General features: G+C 40.2%; 1 protein-coding gene across 1 annotated transcript in view; it reads right to left on the bottom strand.

Annotated features, from left to right (window-relative positions):
• The window catches only part of ENPP2 (ectonucleotide pyrophosphatase/phosphodiesterase 2), a 113,764-nt gene extending 93,607 nt beyond the window's left edge, over positions 1–20,157 (bottom strand). The window contains exon 1 of the mRNA XM_063451112.1: positions 20,043–20,157. Within this exon, the coding sequence (XP_063307182.1) occupies positions 20,043–20,063 (21 nt within the window). The 5' untranslated portion in view covers positions 20,064–20,157. The remainder of the gene's footprint in view (positions 1–20,042) is intronic.
• Positions 20,158–21,174: the final 1,017 nt, after the last annotated feature.

Below are 21,174 nucleotides of genomic sequence, written 5' to 3'. Positions count from 1 at the left end.
CAATATCTATACACAAACAAATCGATTCATTTGCCCTAGATTTACGGTGTTTGATTTGTCAAGCACAGCTGAGATGTATTTGTGTACAAGTCTACCATCTTCAAAAATAATTAAATATGTCAAAATATGATATTGGGCAATTTATACAAATGAAAATTCTACCTTTTTAACACTAGTTTCATGGAAATTGCTTGAAGGACCAATATTCAGGCCCTTGATTGTTTAAAATTAGTGATATTTCCTTTTCTTCAGTCTACCTGAGATAAAATGTAGTTTAGGAGGCAGCTTAGCCATGATCTCTATCATTGTCTGTCCTTGCCTGGTTTCTTGCAGGCAGGAGTGTCTCTGCCTCAGAATCAAGAACATCAGTCTCTGGATTGAGTGAGGTTTTTAATGGTCCAACGGATCCAAGATAACTGTCATATAGTCTCAGGATGGAGTTATTACATGTGATGGTTCTAAAGGATCCAGAACACCAGTCATGTAGTGTCTGGATGGAGTGAAGATATGTAAGTGTTATTCAAGATACCAATCATGCGGTTTTAGGATGGAGTTATGGCATTTGAGGATTATAGGGGATCCAGGACACAAATCATGCAGTCTTAGAATAAAGTAAATTTATTTGAGGGTTCGTTGGGATTTATGGCTCTTTTTCCAGGGACACACAAGATGGTTGAGGACTGTGTGAGTAATTACACAGGAGATCTTCCTATATAAAGTAATGTAAACACATCCTCTTCAGTCTAACCATCTCCTTCACTTGTATATCAAAATCTAGATTTCTAGCCACGGTCTATTAAATCAAATTTCAGTTCTGCAGTTAGCCATGTGTTGCATATATATCTCTATTGTCTAAACCACAGAGGATTGACAGGTTTTTGTTAAACCAAATTAGTTTCTAAACTTTAAATTTTTGGCATGAACTCGTGTACAAATTGGGTAAGTTTAGCAGCCAACCATTTCAAAGTAAATTCTTACAGCGTCATTTTAAATCCTCTACAAGTCAGTAAAAAAAAATCATTGGAACTGCTGTTCTGATCTCTCTGATCATGTGAAAGTACAATGCACAAAGAGGTAAATATAATTTCATAATTAGATAAGAAGAGCTAAAGAACCTGGTGGGAAAAGAGTAATGTCTGTGATCACAATGAGTGAGCGTGAGGTCTGGTTTTCAGACAGGTGGAGCTTACTAATAATGAACGTGACTGCTAACAGGTTCCCCCTCATTTGATTGTTTATGAGCAACAGTATTCATGGAAATGGCAGAAAACTGATGGATACTAAATGTTCTGGACTCAGAAGACTTATTATAACCCTACACAACACGTATATCAATATGCTAAGACTTGCCTTGCATGTCATACCAGGACAGTTACTCATCATCTAGGGATAGGTTTGTTTTTTTATTACTTTAAGTTTATACAATGATTGAATGTATTTTATCTGGACCATTAAAAACAATTAGACAACACGAATAGTAAATAAATGTAAATGATTATAAGATAAAAATATATGGTTACATTTTCTTACAGCCTGGCATTAAGCAGCATTTATCAAAATCTCCATCAATTTGCAAATAGATGTTAGTTTTCACGCAACCCTATTTATAGCCTGTTAGCATAGTGTAAAGTGCTGAACAATTCTAAATATATGAGAAAATTGAAGAAAAAACACTACATGCCGTTAGATAGTAATAAATTAATAATACAATATATAGATAAATTGTATTCACTTTTTGATTTTTTTCACTAGCCAGTAAAATATGAAAATGTGTTTAGTACATACAATACATGAGTTTAAAATTCACATGATGTTATCTACATTATAACTACATACCACAACATACACTGAAATCATGCAAAGTAAATACAATATAGTGACTCACATATGGTAAGCTATGGTTAATATACCCCATAGTTATATAAAAAGACAAATAACTAAAAGGGAATTTGAAATATGAGGGCAGTAGTGCAGGGGAAGAGGAGGAAAGAGGTTATGAGGTATGGTTTTTACTGTACAAAAACTGTGCAGTTATCCAGGTACAAGTTAGACACTGAAGAGTGGAATTTTGACAAAGTATGTGGATAGGCGTAAACGATTTCAACACTTGGGAAGGGAATCCCTTTGCCTTAGGGTTTCTGCAACCTAAATGGTATGTTATGAACATGCAGAGACACCCGAGTTAAATGTAATCACCTCAGGGATTCTAAGCGATGTCAAAAGAGTTGTATGTCATTAGCTTCCTTTATGACATGGGTGGTCTGCTGAAATAACAAAGGGTGAGGTCATGAGAGTTTGGCAACAGGAACAAACTGCCCGGTTTCATGGGAGGCAAAAGCCTTAAAAATGGCGTATGACTTGGGTAAGATTAAGTCCACCAATGCTGCCGTACTTCACCTGAAATTATACTTTGAGTGATTGGGGTAACACGAAGTGGTTGGGGTAAACATGAAGTAATATATGAAGCCGACAAATTGTAGAATGAAATGAGGCTCTGAGAGATTTAATGAAGTTTGATTGGAGGATAGAGCTTGCCAGCCTAATCTTACAGACTAGGATAAACTAATATTTCACACAATTGTTACTAAATGTCAAAGGTGAAACCTTAATAATTAATGCTGAATCAAATGGTCACCTCACCCCTGTGAATCAGTCTCTATCTTACAGGCACCATTTTGCCACCTATATCATATACTTTTAAATAGTTAGTATACAGTTTAATGGAAGCACTTGTTTACCTTTGAAGTAAATAAACTATAATTACAAAGGTTGCTGTAAGGGTGAGTCTTATTGGATTGATTGTAATTAATAATATGAGCCATATATAAGCTATCTGACAATTTTCACTTTGAAATGACTGGTCTTAAAATAATGGGCATTATGTATAAAAACGACTACTTGTACTTTTATGTTAGTTTTAGATTTGAGCTCCATTTTATGTATAAAATTGTTACTCTAACATTACACATCGGTGCCGTTCTTCTGTCACACTACAGATTTCATTTTCTCCTGTTAATTTTACCAGTGATCACATACATAAAATATGACCAATAAGTGATATTATTTTGAAAAAAGACGCATTCACAATTTGAAGCATTTTTTTTTTATACATTAAACAAAAAAGTGTCACAATACCTGCACCTGACGTCGGACGCTGCCAAACTAGGTCCACTTATGGCGCCATTATCCAATGTCATTCTATAGAGGTAGTTTTCATTGCGTCAATCAACCCATGTTTTGGTACAGCAGGAATTATACCAGTCTATATGGTTTCTCATGTTCATATTTAAGTGTCTTCCATTTTCTAACTGATGCCCTATAGTTAATTATGTGCCCTAGAATGTGTCTTATTCATTACATTAATTCCTGGCATTTGAATATACCAGTTCTTATAGTGAGCTTGTTTTGGTCTCGTGTCCGGTTTATGCACTAAAAAAACACAGATACCAGTTATCAGTGGCACATACCCTGATAGGAACAATTGTCAATGCATACTTAGAATCATGCTTTTGAATAAAGTTATTTTACCATGGCCCGTCTTGCCTCGTGATCATAAAATAAAATCTTGTCCTACAGATGAACTGATGTAGGCCTGTGTATACACCAATACATTGTGATTTGAACAAATTACCTAACCTATTTAACTTGTAGGCTTCCTTATGCACCCCATAATATCAACACCCCAGGCAGAGTGTTTAGATCACCCCCCTGTCACCAGTGACAATAGCCAGCTAGTCACTCTACTTAAGTGCTGGGTGTCAGGATCGGGACAGGGATCCAACACGCAGAGTACAAAAAGTAGCAGATACGTATACCGGACCTTAGAATGGCCGGACTTAACGTAATACTACGTATAGAATGGTCAGGGACAAGCCGAGGTCGAGGGAACGAGAAGACAGGTAAGCGAGAGACAAGCCGGGTCAAGGATAACAGAGAAGACAGGTAAGTAATAACAAAGCCGGGTCAGAACCAAAAGACAAGAGAAAACAGGAGCACTGTGTGACTAGGCTGGCTAGAACCACGACCGGGCAATGAGCAAATGCTGAGAGCTCCCTTAAATACCCTGGTTCTAGAGACTAATCACGCCTCCGCCGAGACCTGATTTGTGTCCGGGATTTGACTGACAGGTCGGGCAAGAATAGCGTCATGACGTCGACTATTGAGCGTCATGTTACAAAAAGGCATAGCTCTCTCGCGGCCGGCGTTTACATGCGCGAGGGGACCGCGAGGAACGGGAGAATCATGCCATCTGGATGGAAAAACGTCTAAGTCTCTACCCGTCTCAAGGGTAGAGACTACAGGTACCCTGACAGTACCCCCCCTCTCAGAAACGCCCACCGGGCGGAAGGAACCGGGACGAGATGGAAAGCGGGAATGAAAAGCCCTGCGAAGACGAGGAGCATGGACATCCTCCTGTGGTACCCAGGTCCTCTCTTCTGGACCATATCCCTTCCAGTCAACCAGGTATTGGATTTTCCCCCGGGAGATTCGAGAATTGATGATGGAGTTGATTTCGTACTCCTCCTGACCCTCAACCTGAACAGAGTGAGGAGAGGAGACCTTGGAGGAGAATCTGTTACAGATCAGGGGTTTTAGCAAGGAAACATGAAAGGAATTAGGAATACGTAAGGCAGAGGGAAGCGCTAGGCGATACGCAACAGGGTTAATTCGATTCAGAATCCTATAGGGTCCAATGTAGCGAGGAGCGAATTTCATAGACGGTACTTTCAAACGAATGTTTCTAGTACTCAACCATACCCTATCACCAGGTACAAAAGTAGGAGCCGGCCTTCTGCGTTTGTCAGCGTGTTTTTTATACAGTATAGAATTATGTAGGAGAATTTGTCGAGTCTGATCCCACAACTTCTTCAGATTGGCAACATGAGTATCAACCGACGGTACCCCCTGGGAAGAAGTAACCGAGGGAAGAATGGAAGGATGAAAACCATAATTCAAGAAAAAGGGGCTAGAGTGAGTTGAATCGCAAACAAGATTATTGTGTGCGAACTCTGCCCAAGGAATCAGACCGACCCAATCGTCCTGGTGTTCAGAAACAAAACAACGCAGATATTGTTCAATCTTTTGATTGGTACGTTCAGCGGCTCCGTTAGACTGAGGATGATAAGCAGAAGAAAAATTCAATTTAATGCCTAGTTGAGAACAGAATGATCTCCAGAAACGTGAAACAAACTGGGAACCTCTATCAGAAGTAATCTCGGAAGGTATCCCATGTAAGCGAAAGATCTCTTTAGCAAAAATCTCCGCTAATTCAGGTGAAGTCGGAAGTTTAGGTAAAGGCACGAAATGAGCCATCTTGGTAAACCTATCCACCACAGTGAGAATAACAGTGTGCTTCTTCGAAACAGGCAAATCCACAATAAAATCCATCGCCAAACAGGACCAAGGTTTTTCTGGAACTTCCAGGGGATGTAAGAGACCACAAGGAAGCGAATGAGGTAGTTTAGTCTTAGTACAGACCTCACAGGCTCCGATAAAATCCTTAATATCCTTCCGTAAAGAAGGCCACCAGAAATCCTTAGAGATCAAGGAATATGTTTTGCGAACGCCCGGATGACCAGCCACCTTACTCTCGTGAAGACACTGTAAGAGCTCCAGTTGGAGTTCAGGAGGAACGAAGTGTCTAGACGCAGGAGTCAGTCTAGGTGCCAGATGCTGCAAGCTCCTGATCTGATCAAGAAGCGGAGAATGGATTTTGAGAGTTGTGTTAGCGATAATATTACACTTAGGTACTATAGAGGATAAAACCGGCTCAGATATGGCAGAAGGTTCATATTGGCGAGACAAGGCATCAGCTTTAGAATTCTTAGAACCAGGCCTATACGTGAGTATGTAATTGAAGTGAGTGAGGAATATAGACCAACGGGCCTGTCTCGATGATAATCGTTTAGCCTCCCCAATATAGGATAAGTTTTTATGATCCGTCAAAATGGTAACAGGATGCAAAGTCCCCTCCAATAGATGTCTCCACTCCTTTAAAGCCATGATAACCGCTAGGAGTTCCCTGTCACCAATGTCATATCTGCTCTCAGTGCCCGATAATTTTTTGGAAAAATACCCACATGGATGTAATGGTTTATCCACACCCAACCTTTGGGACAGGACGGCACCTATACCCGTCTCAGAAGCGTCAACTTCGAGTAGGAAAGGCAGAGTAGTATCAGGGTGAACTAAAATTGGTGCGGAAGCAAACAGCTCCTTGAGAGTCTTAAAAGCCAGAAGTGCTTCAGTAGACCAATTCTTAGTGTCAGCCCCTTGTCTGGTCATATTGGTGATAGGAGCAATAATAGAGGAGTAACCCTTAATGAAACGTCTGTAATAATTAGAGAAACCAATAAATCTCTGAATGGCCTTGAGACCCTTAGGTAAAGGCCAATCTAAAATGGATACTGATCTGGTTCAAAAAGCCACGACACCTTTCAGGAGAACCAGCATAACGTACAGGTGGGGTAACTCGGGAAGAAGCACCTACAGTGGCTACCTCTAGCCCTGAACTCACAGGAGGAATAGAAGTATTACGCATCTCCTCAGGTGGATTAATAGGACGTGATAGTAACGCCTGTAGTGCTAGTGCCATCTGATCCATTCTATGCTCCATGGCGTCAAACCTAGGATCAGGAGAACCAAGCTGACAGTTTGTACCTGCAGGATCCATTGGCCCTGTCGTAATGTCAGGATCGGGACAGGGATCCAACACGCAGAGTACAAAGAGTAGCAGATAAGTATACCGGACCTTAGAATGGCCGGACTTAACGTAATACTACGTATAGAATGGTCAGGGACAAGCCGAGGTCGAGGGAACGAGAAGACAGGTAAGCGAGAGATAAGCCGGGTCAAGGATAACAGAGAAGACAGGTAAGTAATAACAAAGCCGGGTCAGAACCAAAAGACAAGAGAAAACAGGAGCACTGTGTGACTAGGCTGGCTAGAACCACGACAGGGCAATGAGCAAATGCTGAGAGCTCCCTTAAATACCCTGGTTCTAGAGACTAATCACGCCTCCGCCGAGACCTGATTCGTGTCCGGGATTTGACTGACAGGTCGGGCAAGAATAGAGTCATGACGTCGACTATTGAGCATCACGTTACAAAAAGGCATAGCTCTCTCGCGGCCGGCGTTTACATGCGCGAGGGGACCGCGAGGAACGGGAGAATCATGCCGTCTGGATGGAAAAACGTCTAAGTCTCTACCCGTCTCAAGGGTAGAGACTACAGGTACCCTGACACTGGGTATTAAAGGAAAATAGGTCAACAAAGCTCGTTTGTTTTGCTATGGTACAAAATAATGTCCGATTTCAAGGTTTAAATTCCCCCATAAACAATCACTGCACAACGAATTCAAAAGCAGTTATAAGAAGACTGGATTGAAGTCAAACCCTTTCCTTGGCGTGCCCAACTATGAGGCGTAAATGCTACCCAACCTTTATCCGATGTTTTTTAGAGCACATAGAACCAGTATATTTCCACCTCTTTCATCTCTCAAGAATGATTAGATTTATTTATTTTTGACGGTGAATTGTGCAATATCAGAATACTCAGGAAAAATGTATCGAACTGTCACGAAAAAAAGTTGGATAAACACTATGCAAACTAATGGAACATTCCAATGATGAATTGAAAACTTTGCACTAGTCTTCAGATCATGACACATTGATAAATCACCCCCGGAGTTCAGAACGAGCATTGCGGCTCTCCACACAATATTGAATGCTATAAATGATATTAAATGTTCCTATTAATTACGCAATTAATTTCATATAAAACCACTGTGAACATTAGTTTTGCAAGCATTCGTTGCTGTTAGTGTAACAGAAAATCTTGTCTCCTGATACAGAATAGGGGCCCCTGTAAAAAATCATCTAAACAGATGATATAATGATTGCTTTCACTACAGTTCATCTTTGTTTATCTCTCTAGCTGTAGATGCTCTTAGATAACTTAGGGATTAACAGTACTTGTCAGAAGTTGCGTTATACACATCTTTTCACAGTTACGATTATCCATGTTTATGCCTGCATAGTAATTCACATGCAAAACCTTTTAAAATTGCAGAAACATTTTCTGGTTTACTTACAATTATATAGTTTGGGTTTTGTTTTTATTAGAGATTTAAGCTATGGTTTATATACTTAATAATAAAATTTAATGAAAACTGACATAATATTATTTTTTACATCTTATAAAATAAGAGTGCGTCTATTATAATCCTTGCATATTTTTTTATTGCTTTATTTACAAAATATAAGTTGATAGTTTTTAGTGCCTTTTTTTGACTTACCCTTGCCCTTTTTTTTTGTATGGAAACACTGCTCAATAAACAACTAAGAAAAGCCAAAAAAAAAGGGGGTGTGGGGCTTAACAAACTGGCATTTAGTTGTTCAGTTGTTCTAGCACTACAATTTCTATCACTAGTGATTTCCCTTTTGATGCATGAGTGCCAGGCTACATGGCAACACAGCCATCAGGGCTGTGCATACATAGGATATCACTGATTTGTTCACATATGGCCCAAAATTACTAACAATTCTTGCATAATGCTATGAGGTAATATTTAAAGGGACACTTGAAGTGATGTAAGTACAGTGTCCCTTTTGCACTTAGTGCTGCAATGTTAAAGGGACTCTCCAGTGCCAGGAAAACACTAACTCATCTCATCTAACCTCATCTAGGAGACTGGATGCCAGGGAGGCCACCCTCCTACACCAAAAAGATAGGAAGCTGAAATGTGGCTAAAAATATGTATATTTTGCATGTGCGTTTGTATGTGTATCATTGTATCTATCTGTGTCTCTGTATGTATGTGTGTCTGTGTTTGTATCTGTATGAGTGTCATTATGTGTATCTGTGTATCTTCATGTGTGTATATGTGTGCCTGTGTATCTACATATGTATCAGTATTTGTAGCTGTGTGTGTATGAGTGTGTGTCTGTGTGTATATATGTACGTGTACGTGTGTGTATATGTGCATTCAAATATCTACACTACATACAGGCACAAACATAATTAAAAAGCAAACAATACATAAAAGTCAACCACTGTCTTCCAATGCGAAGAGCACATAAAAACACACAAATACACCCCTACATTCTCACATACTCTATACAAAAAGCTTACATTCACTGCTCAGTGCTAAATGCAACCATGCAAGGATGGGCAAATGATACATCCCCAGCTCCCAAAGTGGGAGTTGTACGACAGATAGAGATCTCCATTTTGGCCGTCCTTGTGATAGAGGGGGACCAAAAACCATTTTTGCACCAGGACCCTCTTGATTTTAGTTCTGCCACTGGTAAGATGCTACCCACATTCTTTTTGAACTATAAGCAATATTATTTAGAGAGCCATTTACCCAGACACGTTTTTTCTTTCCCATTATAAAAAAAAGTCAAAAGCCATGAGCGTTATTCATTAAAGTGTGATTCGTCAGGAATGCAATGTGAATTCCTAGTGAATTTTAACTTAATCCTAAACAGCGGAACTTAAAGCATAGCTGGCTTCGAAATGTTTTGCAATTTGGCCACTTTAGCCTGAAATTTAAAATTCACTTTGAATGTCAGGAAATTCAAACTCTCATCTCTAAGAGTACTAAACCTTTTTATTTTACTTCTGGAAGGACTGGATTTATAACACTCTCCTAAAAATTCACTTTTTCGAGTGCCCACAAAATTATATTTTGCTTATAGATTTTTAGGTAGACTTAAAGAGCACAAAGCAATACAACAGGTCTTTAGGCTATAAACAACCCAAACAAACATTTCTCACACACAATTTACACAAAGACAGAACTTGTGATTATACAGATTACATCTCATAATTAGTGAGAACTCATCCACAAGGTTGTGTCAAAATGTTGCAAATAATTTCTATAAAGAAACTGCCTAAAGCATATAGAATTAGCAAGAATTGTAAATATGATCACAGGCCAAATAGCGTTTGACTCATGATGATGTACAAAGCAGAGCCTGATTTGTTGTTGTCACACACCATAATTACACCTCTAGGGGCACAAATAGCAAAGCCCGTTCTGACAGGTAAATTGAACAACAAAAATTGGAGACAGATTTCTTCAAGTGGTCTCTATCAATATAGTATAATTGAGAGGTATAATGCAGCACAGTAGTTCCCATTCTTGTTTATCGTAATAGAATGTGACTGCATACATTTTTTGTCAACAAGGTAAACATTCCCCTTCCGGTCTAGCAACGGACGAGGACAGTCGCATGGCCGCGGAGCTCCTGACTCCAAGCGTGGTAAACCGAAGCACACAGGACCCAACTACGACCCAAATGCTCCCCAGAGAGCCCCACTACTTACCCGATCCACATGGGCAGAAAAATGAAAAAACAAAAACCCGACAAGCCCCGTCTGGGAATGAACATCGGGGACATGTGGAAGCAGGCCCATGAGACAGCCGGAGCATCAATGGCGTCTCTGCACGGGGGATGTTCTGACTTTACAGACGGCTCGTCTGATGAGGGAGACGGGGGCTACGTACCGGCAAAAGCCCCATCACCGCCAGACAGACCGCGGGTGCCCGCACCAGTTACCACACCGGTGACCATGGAGGCCATCAAAGAGCTCATGGCCGCCCACCATAGCAAAATCTCTGCAGAAGTGGCCATGATAAGGGATGACCTGAAAGGCCTCTCAGCACAGCTCGGGTCGGTGGAATGCACCTCTAATGGACATACACACCAGATAGAGGAGCTAAAAGCGGCAGTACAAGACCTAAAGCAACTAACCTCACTTCATGAACAGCAACTGGCTACTCAAGAGGACAAACGTCGTCAAAGTAATCTAAAGCTCAGGGGGGTCGCTGATTCCGTGCCAGAGGCCGAACTTCCACACTACATCAGGCGGTTGCTAACCACACTTCTGACCCCAAAAGTGGCCAAATCCATAACGTTAGACAGCATCTTCCGTTTACCGCGACCAGCTACAGCACCTCCAGCAGCCACAGGGGACATAATCCTTAGTTTCCAAAACATGAGGGACAAGAGGGCCGTTCTTGAAGCCACCAAGGGCCTAACAACTTATCCGTTTGAGGACATGACTCTGTCCTTTTATGCTGACCTTTCAAGTGGCACACTGAGCTCACGACCTTCTTGCTGCAACAAAAAACCAAGTACCGATGGGGCCCAGGCCGCGCCCTACATATAGAAGGCGCAAACGGCCCTCTGGTGGTGCGGAACCTGCAGGAGGCCACAAGGACACTGGAGGACCTGAGACCGCCACAGCGAGCAATGGCCGCCATAACTCCACCGGCCAGTACAACAAGCAGCCTGGGGAAGATTACAGCAGGAGCACCGATCTTTGTACCACGTCAACAGCCCGCAGGGCCGCATACAGCCGCCGCAACCTGAATAAGGGCGAGACCTACTGGGACGCTTCCCCGCACCCCTTTTCCCGGGCAACAACATAGCCTGCCACCCAACGGCTGAGAACATTCATACGCAGAGAGAATAACCAGAACTGTCCGTTGACATTGTCTCTCGTGCGCTTTTCCTAATTTTTCTTTTTTGTTCCCTTACTTCTAAGTAATAATATACAGTGGTACCCGCAATAACTTCCCGACTTCCGCTTAACACACCGCCAGTAACCACTTAAAAACACCCTAGCCTGCACTTCTAGAGCTCTCAACCTGTATGCACACGACAGGTACCCCCTTGATTTGACTGACGAGCACTGCACGGGAAACCCTACTAACCTTAACCTATATAAAATTGTTTATTTTCGCCTAATTTGGTAAAGCACTATCTCTCAAGTAACAACGTTTACACGGTTAGATGTATACCCTAACTGGCACATACATGCACGGCCGTAGCTATACCAATATTTACTTTCTACTTTTTACTTTTTAGTTTATTACAAATGGGCAAAATCGTAGACACGACAAACTTCAACTTCTCCTTTTTATCCACACACATGCAAAGTTTTTGTTATATCGCAGAATGTTACCACGGTTACCTAAACTGTGCAGTTTTAACCATGACAAGGCCTTTCCTGGTAACTAACGATTACCAAGCCGGTTGCTCATACGTCATGAACACGTACCACTTCCCCAATAACAGGCATGTAGCCAGCTTACTACACGACGCAAGTTGTTCACTTATTACTGCAGGATACAAGCTTATATTACACTGGAAAGACACAGGATCTGCCTGGTAAACACGAGACACTAATAGGAACTTCATTATGGCTTCATGTTTAGATTAAACCACTTAACCGAACGCAACAGTCAATACTAGGCCTGTTTTAAGCAAAAATAATAATATTGTGCATTTACTCCTACCACAGTATATCCTGTATGAATCTATGTACGCTGTTGTGGCGTGTTGAATATGCTCTGTAACCACCTGCACACCAAAAATAAAGAATTCAAAACAAAAAAAAACAAGGTAAACATTTTCTGCATTACAGCTAATTATTTAAACACATATTGAATTTCTACCAAGGAAATGACTGCAAAGCTGCGGTTGTAGCATTTTCATTTTCACAGCTACATTTCTGATATGTGGATGTTGGGTGGAAGTTAACTTTGTATTCCAAGCCAGTCTGTTGCTATAAAGCATTTTTCAGAATTCTATAGATCTCCGATCCCGAAGGTTGTCAGTGTAGTGGACTCTGAGTACAGCATAAACCAGTGGAATTCGTCACTTTAATCAGCAGGCTGTCTAGACAACTGAAAAAAAGCCTCACCCGTTGACAAAGTTTGATCAGCCAAAGAGGGCCTAATAATTAGAAAAACATCAATTACTGAGTGATGGAGGTAAAAGGCTATGGACTAAGGAAAGGAGTTGGCAAGAGAGACAAGGAGGGGATGAACTAGTGAAATGGGAGGAGAAGTAAAGTGGATCGTGAAAGAATGATGAGGGTTAACGGGCGATTGACAGACAGCGGGAAAGTGATATGAAGAGGGAGAAGACATAGAGTGACATGGAAAGTGAAATATCTCAAGGCTACAAGGAGAGAATGGGACATGGCTGGCTTGGTAATTTGACAGAAACATACAGAGGCCATTAATGTAAAGTGTCATTATAAATGCATCTCGGCTTCATAACTAACGGTACTCCAGACTATTCGTAGTGACACGGTTTTTCACTATACATCAGATTTTATCCTGATGTAAAGACTGAGGTGGAAATGACAATTCCAACCGTAATGGGCATTTTTATGTTAATTAAAGCTTATTCAGGTTGGAATTTGTCCAACCGACTGAATCTGTGCTAACTGGCCGAGTGCATTTAGTATTTCTGGATTAAAATATGTGCTTTTCACATCCGAACCTCATACAAAGTATAGGAATCTGCATATTTATAAAGCAACGATTTAAAAAAAAAAAACATGCCATGAAGCATTTGGGAGCAAATTTACTAAACATTAAAAACTAGCAACTGGGCAGCTTTGTTGGAAAGCCCCTCCCCCCCCCCCCCCCCCGTGCCTCCACCTATGGGATCATTAATTAAAGTCCCCCACAGGTTCCCCCGATATCTTACATGACTGCATAGTCACTAGTTTTTAATGTTTTCAATGTAATCGTTTTTACATTTGGTAGAGGCATAAGCATACTAAGTGGGATGGGGGCAGGTATCAGCAAGGGTCATCTGACATCAGCAAGTGCCTTGCGTGGTCCAATCACAGGTTTCTCGTAAAGAATCTTGCAATTGGACCATTTTGCCATCTTAGAGTGCAAGAGGAAGGGATTTTAAATTGTAAAAAAAAGTAATGGAAGAAGGTGAGTTGGACCGCACAGAGGGAGGGGAAAGCGCGCTTCCCCTTGCCGACACGATGCCTACAAGGGAGAAGATTGTAACATAAGTCGTCAACGTGCAGTGTGGACAAAAAAAAATACATAAAATATGCACTGAATTGGCATTAGGCACCCTGGAACTCTTTTCCAAGGTCACGTGTGCTGGGTGTGTAACTTGCCTCCTGCACACAAGTGCAAGTATCTCTGGATGCGCAGCGTCTTAAACAGAAATGCTGCACATCCAGACTTCTACTACCATGACCACTTTAAATCACTGACGTAGCTTTTTAAATGTGTCTGCATATTTGTCTGTGCGTGCATAGGAGTGTGTGCATATGCACATTGGGTTTCCGGATCGCAATGATGTAAGTGAAGGAGGAGCCCAAACCAGCCCTGAGAGACCTTGGCGTTGGAAACAAGTAGGTTTTAAAAAGTTTTGTTTTAACCCTTTATTTACCTGCGCAGGGGCAGAGGGGCATTATAGTGTTAGGAATACAGTTTCATATTCCTAACACTAGTATTTCTTTAATAACTAATGTTAAACAGGATGGATTTCCAGAACTCTAAATGTTACTTTGTGGCTGAAGCAGTGAGTCTTGTTGAGGAAGTTGTTGTTTGACTTTAGTGTTTGCCCTCAGACTCTGGCAATCTACTGTCAGCAGGCTAAAGTCATTCCAGGGTTTTAAAGATGGTTAGAGATCTAACATACAGTTCATGAGGTTAGAGATCTAACATACAGTTCACAATGCTATATCAGATACATTATTGAATCTTAGGTGCCTGAAGTATGCCTTTAAAGAGAGCTCTACTCTATCTATGCCAAATCAGTCATAATGTAGCTTTTGCTGAGGGCAAAGGACAAAGCATGCCAGTACATGTAAAATGATATACTGAGTTCCTTAAAATACTTAGTGGCCTAAAGATTATAAATTCCTAACTCACAGGGAAAAATCCAAAGATAATATACATGTACCCATTGCATTGCTTTTAACCTGAATTTTTCATGATTATTTTTAACACTTTACATGCAGATATGAAAAGGGAATTAACATTTACAATTAGAAAATATATTCAGCAAAACACACAAAATTGTGAAAAAAAATTCTATATATTCAGCAAATACCCAACAAATGCATGTATTTTTTTTTTTTTAAGCATAGATAAATAAAAGTAGGGACTACTGTTTTATCAGTATCTATCCTTCGCATAATACTTCTAGATACTGGGCAGAGCTACTGGTGTCTAGAAGTGGAAATCCCCCTCAGCCACAGAGAATTGACTTTATCTCTGGAGGATCCTACAGTCTTGTGGGATCCTCCATTGACCTCAAAACTGAGGTTGCGCATGCATGAGAGTAAAGAAGGCACTGGCTCCTGGTGCTGAAACACCAGGAGCTGAGGAGAACCCACTGGAAGAAGGTGGCAAGACCGTAAGGAACGGGTTTAGGTAAGTAGAACTCACCTTTGCCCCCCTCCAGTCCACACCCTGTCACAGCCCCCTCACACCCACTCTGTCACTCCCCCCATACACGCACCCTGTCACTGCCCCCACACGCCCTGTCATCCTCACACACAATCTATCATCCCCATACACACACTGCATACAATATCACCCCCTCTCCATACAATGTCACCATCCCCAATCACTTTCAGCCCCCACACATTGTCACCCCTTCACCCAGGTATATATATGCATACAAGCGTATCATTTTTTTTGTGGGGGAGGAGGTGGATCTTGGGTGTGTTCCCACACTTTGTTCCCCAGGACTTGACCCCTGTATAAATTAACTTTGGATACAACACCTGACATTGCAGGTAAGGGCACATTAAACCGAGTCACTGCAGGTTGTCATAGTCTATGAATCAACGACCTGTTAGTCTGTATTTAATCTTGAAGGAGTTTGAGACTTGGCAGAATTTGGTACTTAAAGGGACACCACAGTCACCTGAACAACTTTAGCTTAATGAAGCAGTTTTGGTGTATAGTGACTTGCACAGCCTTCCATAAACACTTCCTGTAAAGAGAGCCCTATTTAGGCTTTCTTTATTGCAAGTTCTGTTTAATTAAGATTTTCTTATCCCCTGCTATGTTAATAGCTTGCTAGACCCTGCAAGAGCCTCCTGTATGTGATTAAAGTTCAATTTAGAAATTGGGATACAATTATTTAAGGTAAATTACATCTGTTTGAAAGTGAAACCAGTTTTTTTTTCATGCAGGCTCTGTCAATCATAGCGAGGGTAGGTGTGGCTAGGGCTGCATAAACAGAAACAAAGTGATTTAACTCCTAAATGGCAGTGAATTGAGCAGTGAAATTGCAGGGGAATGATCTATACACTAAAACTGCTTTATTTAGCTAAAGTAATTTAGGTGACTATAGTGTTCCTTTAAGGATAACATTAGAAGCTTAGTCTTCGATACAGGAGATATGTTGTTCGAGTAACAAGCTTGCCTTATTGGGTTTTAAAGTTGGTGTACGTTTCTCACAATATTTTATATAACCAAATATATTGAGTTTGATAGGAAGTGTGGTCAGGGGGCAGTACTCTTAGTGTTACTGGCACATCTGAATCTTCTGTGTTTCATTTTCTTTTGTCAGTGAAGTTTGACATCGCCCTGTAGTGCTGTGAACCAAAGTGTGTTTATGTTTATCTTTTGCACTATTTACACTTGTAAGCAGTAGCACTACTTGTTTGAGGGAATGTAGAACTTTCATTTCTGTCTAACCAAGTATATAACATAAATGAAATTGGGGTCTGTAGTGTAAATTAAAACATAATTCCTGATAAGATCAAATTATTTTATTTACATTGGCGTATTTATTTATTGAGCAAATTAGCGTATTTATTGGTGAATTATTCTTAGATGTAGGAATGTGAAGCAGCACTATTATGTTTGTTTGTTTGTTTGTTTGTTTGATTTTCTTTTCTTTTCTTTTTGGCCCCTGTATATTTTCCTTTCATTATGACTTTATATTTATTTATCTTTTCTTGTTTACACAACATGTCCATATCTCAGTGCAGCCATTTTGTCCTTCTCTGTCATGGTGTCTGCTGTTTGCCCTTCGGTTGAAATCTTTTGGCTGATGGATTGTGGTTAAATTTGATTGGAAAACGAAACAGAACTTTGCTTATAGGATACCTTTCACCTCAAAAGTATTCCTTAATTGAATTATATTTTTTATTAAGTTTTGAAAGCAAATATATATTTTTTTAAAGTTTACAGAGCTTAAAGGACAAGTGTCACCTCAAAGCTATTTCTTAATATAAAAATCCTTTCATTAAGTTTTGAAAATAAATAGACATTTGTTAGTGACATATTTGTTTAAAAAAAAAAAAAAAAAAAAAAAAGAGATACTCATCCCTAACTTTAGAATATGACCGTATCCTTCGGCCATATACATACACCTTGGGTCAGACTGTTTATGGACTCTATGATCTTCCCTGTTTCTGTGCATGGAGTGAAGCAAGGAAGACCATAGAGACTAGATGTCATTTTTTAAACACTGTCTGACCCAAGGTGTATGTATATGGCTGAAGGATCCTGTCCTATACTAAAGGCAGGGATGTGTCTGCCTGGTCACTTGTGTGTGCACACAGGTGTGTGTGCCCTGTTAACAGCTGGCTGGGATCATTTGCTACCATATAGTTTACAGAAAATTAGATATACTCTGAGCAGTTTACTGAATCTCCCAATGTCAGCCCATCCTGATTATCACTGGATAAATGTTTACCTGAAGCGAGAGAGAGATTTGTACTGTCACTTCTATAGAAAAGTTAGTATGTGAATGTCTAAATTCTGCAGAGAACTAAATTATTTGTTTGGACATACACCTCTGGAGCACTGGTAAAAAGGTGGTAACACCAGGGGTTTCAGCCCAAGGATAAATTGTATGGCCTCAAAATATATACCTATATTTATAAACTGCACACCTGCTGTATTAACCCTGCACCCACATTATTAACCACATGCTTGCTGTATTAATCCTACCATGCCATATTAACTGTGCACACAACCCCTCAACCCCAAACATACAACCTTAACCGGCACACAAAGCCATAGCCCCAAACTGTGCTGTCTGTTCAATATCAAATATGAGTTATGAAATGGCACTGTTACAAAATATGTAATGTGAGGTGTTATAACTTGGTTTTCATTTCAGCTTGGCTCTTTTAGGCTCGATTTTGCCATTCGGATTAAATTTGCAATTGTAGGGTGTTTAGAGAATAAACCTGAGTGGTCCTACGGGCTCTAAATATTGCATGCGCACCAACACGACACTAAAACCCCAAATGACTGGTTATAGAAATATTAATGCCTAAGCGTCACTAAAGATGTTTTCCTGGCTGTTTAGCTTCCTAGTTTCTTTCCAAGCCTAAAGAGGTTGAGCAACTTTTTGCAAAGCAATAGGCTGTTTTCTTTTTAGAAAGTCAAAAGGTAACTTTTTTTTGTATTTTTTTTTGGGGGGGGGGGGGGGGGGGTGTTTGTGTGTGTGTGTAGACATTAGCAGTGAAACCTTGAGTTTGTTTAAGGACTCCTTTGTTAGTTGTTGCAGGTCAAAGGGCAAAAGAGGTGGGAGCAGTGCCAAAAAAGGCCCAAAACTGACATAACAAGCGTGGTGTGTGTTTGTGCCTGTTGATTCTCCTTCAAGGCAATAGATGCAGCATAGATACTCTATTGTAATGCACAGCTCGAAATGCTGAGAGCACGATCCTGAACTGGCTGTAACTGAGCAAGGATTGCTATGTTGTGGCTTACATCTTGCAGCCAGAGAAACACTAATTTGAGCAGAAATTACTGGAAGTGTACTGCCCCCAACCCAGCTGTAAGCCACATATTGATTTAATGGCTGGCTGAGGCCATATACAGTTTAAGTACACCATGACAGATAAGAAACAAACTGATACCTCTGTTTGCACAACTGATTAGTAATCCGAGATCAGAAGAGAAGATGATCTCCTCTCTTCCCCCCCCAAAACACTCAATTTATTCTTTAATTTTCACTTGAGCAACACCAAATTTACACTTGAATAAAACACTGCTGGGGACTACAAAGAAGACACAGTGTGTGTTTCCCTTTATCACATTAATTTTCTAATTAGCATTTGGAACTCAGTGAATCACTGAATGACAATGACACATTATAGCTACTTCTGTTCTCACTTTGGGAAGGCAGGTTTTACATCCCTTAGTGGGCAGAAGGCCTACCCTACCTCAAAGCAGAAGACATCTGTCCAATGATCAACTGACTCCTCCAAACATTTCATATCTGGGATATATCACATATACAATAATATCAGGGCTTGACAAGCCACTGGTGCCATGAAATCCTAGGTACAATACTGCTAAAGCATAAACGTTGGAAGCACCCGGCCTCTTTTGGTTAAGGAGATTTGGCTGCAAACATGGCAGTTTTTATTTCAGAACATTTCACATGATTCCTGACCTAAAACCAGCCTTTTGTAAAATTGGGTAAGTCATTTAGAACACAATTATATCATTTACGTAAACTAAATTCCAAAGACATTGGTAATTTGCTGTTAAGCCTGGTTTTTAAGCTTCCGAAAAAGGACGTTCATTAGACGTTACAGAGAAATGTGCATCTTAGAGGTATTACCCCTCCAAAAGAGTGAAACCTGGATTGGATGTGATCCTGTTTGTATGTATGTAAACCTTCATGTAGTTTTCTAATGTGATAGAAAAATATACTCAATGCATTGTTAAAGAGATCATGTAAAAAAATATTAAATGCTACAGGTAACAGCCAGTTGTCCGTATTGGAATACCAAATTCTCCATTTCTTACGTTTGGAATTGAACCATATAATATTTAAAAAAAGAATGTCCAGAATGTTCAAAAGAATTATCATTTGCCAAACAACTAAAAACTAAGATACAGTAACTATATGAGCACAGTACAATACAATAGGACTCGCGTTTTACCAATCAATATGTATAGCATTAATCTACATTTTCATAGATTTAATTGTCAGTGTTAATATTACGGTTATTTAAGTTTAAAAATAAATCTGCATTGGTACAAAGCTGCAAGAACTGATGCATCTACTGCAAATTAAGTTACAATGTCAAAATCCACTCCAGTAATCCTGATTGATAATGTGAAATATACACTGTATATAACCATAGCATTCTACAAAGATGTGTTTTTTATATTTAAGGAAAATCCGATTTCGCACTGACAGTACTAGCGTATTGCTATGCTTAATGCAACACATTGGTGAACTCGAGTTTGTAGAAAATGAAAGGAGCCTACCGTACCACTATTGTCCAGTTCTCCATGAATTGTTTGATGTATTTTTCTGTTCCAGTCAAAAAAATTTTAAAGAAAGAAATACGTTGCTCTCCGTGTCAAAGAAACCAGCACTGCTTGGAGATTGGGAGATGGTCAGTGATCTTGGCAAGGCTTGTTTGTTCTATGTGGATAGCTAGCTAATTTACGTAATGCTGATGAAGTCAGGAGGGCAGCTGTCCCTGAAGACAATGCTTCTATTGGCAGATGTTCCCCGAACAACAGAGCTACTGCCTCTCGAGAAAGTACTTTTACATATGAACATTAAAGAATGCATTCAAATGCTCTAACATTGTAATTACCCTTTCTTAAGTTAGGTAGGATAATGTATTACTTCTGTGTTTTATTTTATACTGTTAATGAGCCCACATGATTGTTGACTAAGTGAGCCATGGAAATGGTGATATTTAGCATAGAAGGGGGAGAGAAGGCAGGGCAGGGGGAGGAGAATGGGGATAATGGGAAGGAAAGTGCTAATGAGGGTTGGCACCACAGATGAATCCTTTGGCTGAAAGCTTTATGTGCATGTGTCTAAGGCAGCAGGGGTCGTGAAGACATGCATGTAGTGAACTCATACATACAGTGAAGGTATGAATGCAATGAACACATACTTGTAATTTTACATTTTGGCACAAGCTATATATATATATATAATTTCCCTTATCTTTTGTTTCTTTGGTACCAGTCTGGCCAATCATTTCTCTAAACTAGACGTTAGTGGAGATCCACAACTGGTTATGGTGCTACGGGCGCCCTGGATCCCATTTTTCTGAACAAAATTCGTCCAATCCGAAATGCCATATGAACAAAATTTTAACCAACCAAAAATGTTTTTCCCCTATACGAATCTATTCAAACAAACCAATTTGTTTTTTCACCATGCACAAGTCTATTTGGAACTATTGCTTTGCAGATGGCCTGGGGAATATGGCTACCAGGGGCATGAGGTAGGAGATATAGGTACAGGATCTAGCAGTGGAACACTTCAACTATGGGGCTATGGTAGGGTATATGAGGCTAAGCAAACAATAGACTTGTAAGATGAGTTTAGATATGGTGGGCACATGGGAATGAGGAATAAGGATAAGGTGGAAATAATGC

This window comes from Pelobates fuscus, chromosome 4, assembly GCF_036172605.1.
Source record: "Pelobates fuscus isolate aPelFus1 chromosome 4, aPelFus1.pri, whole genome shotgun sequence".
In the NCBI taxonomy this organism is placed as follows: Eukaryota; Metazoa; Chordata; class Amphibia; order Anura; family Pelobatidae; genus Pelobates; species Pelobates fuscus.
This window is presented reverse-complemented; position numbering and strand designations above follow the sequence as displayed.